This window comes from Sinocyclocheilus grahami, unplaced genomic scaffold, assembly GCF_001515645.1.
Source record: "Sinocyclocheilus grahami isolate Dianchi unplaced genomic scaffold, SAMN03320097.WGS_v1.1 scaffold1277.1, whole genome shotgun sequence".
Classification (NCBI taxonomy): domain Eukaryota; kingdom Metazoa; phylum Chordata; class Actinopteri; order Cypriniformes; family Cyprinidae; genus Sinocyclocheilus; species Sinocyclocheilus grahami.
This window is the reverse complement of record NW_015506456.1, coordinates 18,982-24,787: the sequence shown is the minus strand read 5'-3', so window position 1 is coordinate 24,787 and position 5,806 is coordinate 18,982. Positions and strand designations below refer to the sequence as shown.

The 5,806-nt window shown below is 34.8% G+C and overlaps 1 protein-coding gene across 1 annotated transcript in view; it reads left to right on the top strand.

Moving 5' to 3' along the window:
* The window catches only part of LOC107568733 (glypican-5-like), a gene marked incomplete at its 3' end in the record, with an annotated part of 62,365 nt that extends 60,431 nt beyond the window's left edge, over positions 1–1,934 (top strand). The window contains exon 7 of the mRNA XM_016254724.1: positions 1,814–1,934. Coding sequence (XP_016110210.1) covers positions 1,814–1,934 — 121 coding nt within the window. The remainder of the gene's footprint in view (positions 1–1,813) is intronic.
* Between the last annotated feature and the right edge of the window lie 3,872 nt (positions 1,935–5,806).

Sequence of the window (5,806 nt, the reverse complement as noted above, 5' to 3'; positions counted from 1 at the left end):
CACACACACACAAAATAAACAACAAAATCTAATCTTTAGAAGCATTTACTGTGCAAAATGTAAACTAAATATTGATGCAACATTATTCAACCAGCCACTGGTCAATGCATATAGCTTATCATACACTTTCCACCATAGTAGAAGTTGTAGGGATGAGTCAGAAGCAACCTCCATTGTGCTTTTGGACAAGTCACTTTAATGCTAGTTTGTGTGGCGGTAGACTATAACATGGGTTAATTTCATGCATTAGAAGTAATTTTAATCATATTTATTTCTGTAATCCAATATTAAAAAAGAGTACCTACACAAAATTCAGTTAATGTTCACAGTCACACGCACAACCCCATATGCATACAGTATTTCTTCTGTTTGTGTTCTCATCACATCTTAAAATTGGTAGATGAATAATGTATTTCATGTATTTTTAGTGTGTGGGTTGAAAATTCATGCATTTAGAAATAATACTGGCAAATTATTTTGGAACAGCATGATAATAAGAGAGAGGAAGAGGCATACTGCTCTTGTAATAGATGGCTTGTGTTTGTGTGTGTGCAAGTGTTTAGGACTTTTGGAAAAGCAGTTAACTTTTCTTTATGAACTGATAATTCTTCTTTTTTATCACTCGATTTTTCTTCTCCACCTTTGTCCTAATAACTCCTCTCTGTTCTACTCCTCCTTTCACCCCGTGGCTTGTCCAATGCAGTAATTCAGTCCTGAATGGATGCTTCTTTAGTGCAGTAGCTACTGCTTCAGAACCCAGAGGTGCCAGGAATAAACGTGTCTGCTCACTCAGCACTTCAGTTTATCTTTCAGTCTGGTCTCCATACACAGGTCCCCAATTGACAACGTACAAATTCAGCCTCGGTTTACCTCTGAACTTTGACTTTCCAAGTCAAAATGTACTCCAACACAAACCCTCAAGATCATCGTTCATCGATAGATACCCTCAAGAACAACAAACCTCTACATAGACCTTAAGGAGCAATCTTTACACAAACCTTCAGCCGCTAAGTACCTCATAAAGCATGTTCTGCTTTAATCACATCTCTTTGTCAACTCTAGCAACCCAGTTTCAGCTCCACAGTCTTTTCCAAGTGTCCTCATTCTCCCTGGGTCATCCTTTCTTCCCCTTTGTCTTTCTTTCTGACTTTCTCTTCTTATATCTTTCTCTCTTTAATCCTCCCTTTGGTCTTACGTAAATCATGTATTCTCAAACCTTTACTGTTATCTCCACCATATTTTCCCTTTCTCTCAGTCTTACTCCCTTTACCATTCACTTTTTCTCAGACTAAATCATTTTGTTTATTTCACCTCACATTCATTCCGATCTGTCAGACTTTCTTTTTGTCTTTCTCATTTGTCAATTAACAAATATTCTCTGCTAATAAGAGATCTCTCACCCCTGTTCTTGTAGTATGTAAGCAGTTCAGTCACATTTCTCTATGATTTCCTACAAGACTCTAATTAGCCTAATTTCTAACCCTCAGTTAGGCTATATTCTCTATTATTATTCCAAAGCAGTGTTTTCTCACCCGCTGTCTCATCAGTACTCTCAAATATATCCTCCCCTCCCCTCCCACAGCACACACACCACCAATTAGTCTAATTTCTGTCAGGGGATCTAGAAGTCCAGGTCTCATTGATATGTTAGGCTGTAATGCCGTCCATGTCATGGTAAAGCCAAACAGTAGATTGAAGATTAAGCTTCCAGGGGACTTCAACCAAAAGTCTATTTCTGATGGGGCTTCATGGTGCAAATAACAGCAGATCTCTTAATGTTTTTGTCTTTTTCCTCTCTCTCTCTTTCTCTCAGTTATACTGCAAGAGTGGTGGGCAATGGAGTTCATGCTCAAAGACAGAATCCAGAAGTAAGAGTCAGAAGTGCTGACTCTGTGCTTATGGATGTCAAAAACAGACTTGAGCTCTTCAACATGGTGAGAAATATCATGATTTGGTGACACTACTGCACACATCTATGACATCTTAAAGGGATAGTTCACCTAAAAATAAAAATTCTGTCATTCTGTCATTCTGTTTATTCATTTACCGATCTGTTTTGTGTTCGTTTCTTCTTTGAAAACATTCTTTATTCCACAGAAAAAATGAAGTCATTTGGAAGTTATAATAGTTAACAAGTCTAAAATCACAAAATAATGTTTTTGTTACTTTTGCATATTATAATATTCCATTATCAAATTAAATATAAAAAACGTAAACATATTTCTATTTGCCAAGGCAAAATTTCTTGGCGTACTAAAACATCTAAAACTAAAACTTAATTAAAAAAATAAATAAAAAACTATACAGACATAAAAAATTCTAAAAATGACATAAACGCACAACAGCATTTCTTAAACTTTAAAATTGAATCGCAGACAGAAAGTATAAAAACTCAATTCAAAATATTTATAAAAACTATAATAGTATCTCAATTAGGGCTGCACGATTAATCGAAATTATATCGATTTATTTCAAACACTCGACTGACGTTATGAAATGAGTTTGGAGTAAAAATTTTATTAAATGTGGTATTTTCACATGCTTTCAGATGGAACAGCATTTACTACACAGAGCCGTAGTTCACTGACAAGCTACGCAAATTGCTTTCATAATCGCAGAACAATTTCTTCAATTTCATTATCACGCGATTATATCGTCTGCGATTATGAATGCTATTTTGCATAGCTTGTCAGTGAATTACGGCTCTGTGTAGTAAATGCTGCTCCATCTGAAAGCATGTGATGGAGATTAACTACTAATCACAGAACCGGCTTTACTGACAAGATACACATGACAATCGCATGTGATTAATCTCAATGACACTAAAATAACACTTGTTTGGAACGACATCAGGATGGGTAAATCAAATTTTTTTCTTTCAGGTGAACGATCTCTTTAAGAAGAATAACATTCACTAGTAATTGCTTAAAATTTATTACAAATTTGTCTATTGATAAATGTTATTTCTAAGATGGCAACCATAGTAACCAAACATTGATTTGGGAGGTTATGTTCACATAACCCCTTTTTACACCAAATTAGAAGTTATTAAGATGAATGTGATGTTCTTAAAACTTGTAAACAGAAGCAGGGTTATTATCATAGTGTTCTGCTTGGCCGAATTTTGCTCCATGATGCACAAGTTCACAGTTTTGCATAATGTGAGTGTTGTTTGAGCTAGGGAATATCCATCAGCTGTGTCTCAGGGAATACCACAGGTTTTAAGCATTGTACTGTCATGGTAACACCATGGTATTAATTGAAAATGCCATTTTACATAAATATGGTAATCAGTATGGTCAAAATAGCATGGTATTACCATCACAGCACTATTTTACCACCACAGTATTTTTTGTAAGGGATATGTACAGGTTATAGTGTAGGTTATTCAGTAGAAGATAAGACTTCTAAATGCAAAACGCTACCTTAGTGATGCCTGTCAGTGACCAAAAGTGGTACATTGTTTATTTTAGGTGATTATTTAGGTGATTATAAATGCAGAGCACAAATTCCCAGTATGGGTCAACATACCTGACCACACGTCACTTCACTTTCTCTTCACTTTCTCTTTGACTTTTATTATATTCCTGTTTTTTGCAAACTTTTATGATAAAAGAAATCACAACTTTTTCAATGATAATAACATCAGACAGTGTTGTTGGCCTGCTGTAAGCAGTCTGAAGAAATGTGCTGATTATTACGTCATTCACATCTTTTATCTTTTAAGATAAAAGTTGATTTTATTACTAAACATTAATGTGAATAATAATAATAATGATGATGATGATGATGATGCTGATGCAATATTACTGGCAGTATTTTTGTTACTTTAAAAGATTTTTTTATTATTAGATAATAATAATAGTTAATAATAATAATAATAAAATTAGAAAAAAAACCTTTAATAGGAAATACACTTATACATGATATGAAATGTTGTGTAAAATAGAAAATGGTATTATTTTATTAAAATGCAGCTGCTGATATTTGTAATATCTGGGGCTGCCACGATTCGTGGACTCGATTATATATTTTGCCCGTGTTGATTAACCTGAAAAAAATACCAAAAGTGGCGCATTCCATGGATGAGAATTCATGAAAAGCATTATTAGACCGCTTTCTAAGGCTGCACGAAATATGAAAACCATTTAAAAATCATAATAAAGCATAGTGCTATTATGAATTCACAAAGGCTGTGTTTAAATAAATAATAAATAGGCTACAGGTTTAATATGTGTTTTATTTCTATGCCTTTAGGTTACGTGCATCTCAGAGCAGCTCCGTTCACAGTAAATGCTGCTCCACATAAACAGTTATCATTTACATGTGCGTACCGTCTCAAACTCCATGAGTCTGAGTTGCTTAAAACCATTCTATGAACCTACACCAGCACAGAAGAATACATCATTATCATCATTATCTATGTATTAAGTAAGATTCTAACTCTTTGAGTTTGCATGTTTTGATGTCCACATGTTCGTGTTCAAGAAATGACAGTGGCTGTAGCATTTCTATCATGAAGAAGTAGCCAAATATTAATGCTCAAGTGGACATTTGAATTAAATGTTGTTTAGTCAATATTAAACAAGGATTAGATCGCGCTGTAAAGTGTAAAAACAATTGTCAGGCCGTTGGTGCCCTCTGCAGGCATTTGATATAATACTGTACATAAGTTATAATTATATTGTTTTATTACACTATGTATTGTAACGGTTTTGTTCAACCATATGATTACTTGCTTTGGATATTTTATTTGAACCAATTATTATTGCCTCATTGCTCATATTTATTTTAAGTCATTTTAAACTATCGTTCGCTATGGTCGATTTAAATTACTGCAAAAAAATAAAATAAAAAAATCGTCAGAATAATCGACCGATTACTTGATTACCAAAATAATCGTTAGTGACAGCCCAAGTAATATCTGATATCCATTAGAGCACTTTTTTTTACAACATTTTTTATTGTATTCCATAAATTTTTCAGTTTTTGCATGTATTGAATTTTTATGATGTATTGAACTTTTCCAACGCTAATCAAATCAGGCAGTGTTGTCGACCCACTGTAGGCAGTCTGAAGAAACGTGCTGATGTCTTTAGAAGCATTTTCCTGTTGTTGTTTGAGATGTTCTGTTCTCATTCTGATAGACCTGATGGAGCAGTCATACGTTAACAATGTGGCAGGAAACAAGGGCAGGTGGTTCTTTTTCAGATGTGAATTAAACAGCTCATCAAAGTAATCCTGATGTTCTTCAAATATTAACTAACAGATGAAACTTCCACCTAATTAACAGCACCTAGTGCAGACTCTGAGATGTGTTTAACAGCTTTGGCTGTGGAGGAAGGGATTTTATACATGTCACATGTGGAAGTAAGGCTGGTTCTGATGGGAAGTGAAGAATTAAAGAGAAGAAATGAGGACTGGCAGGGGCTATAGATTAAATCTGTGCTGACTGACCTAACAGAATCATCTGACTGTCTTGTGAACTGGTGGCATCAGTAAACAATGGTGAGAACATCATGGCCTTATACACACACACACACACACACACACATACACACACACACACATACACACACACACACATACACACACACACACATACACACACACACACATACACACACACACACATACACACACACACACATACACACACACACACATACACACACACACACAGGTTTACATTTGTGAAAAGTGGGGACATGGGGTAATGTCCTGAAAAGTCACCTTCTCCTTGTAATACCTATGTCATACCTTTGTCATTATACAAATTTATGTCCTCATTTGTCACAAAAACGGT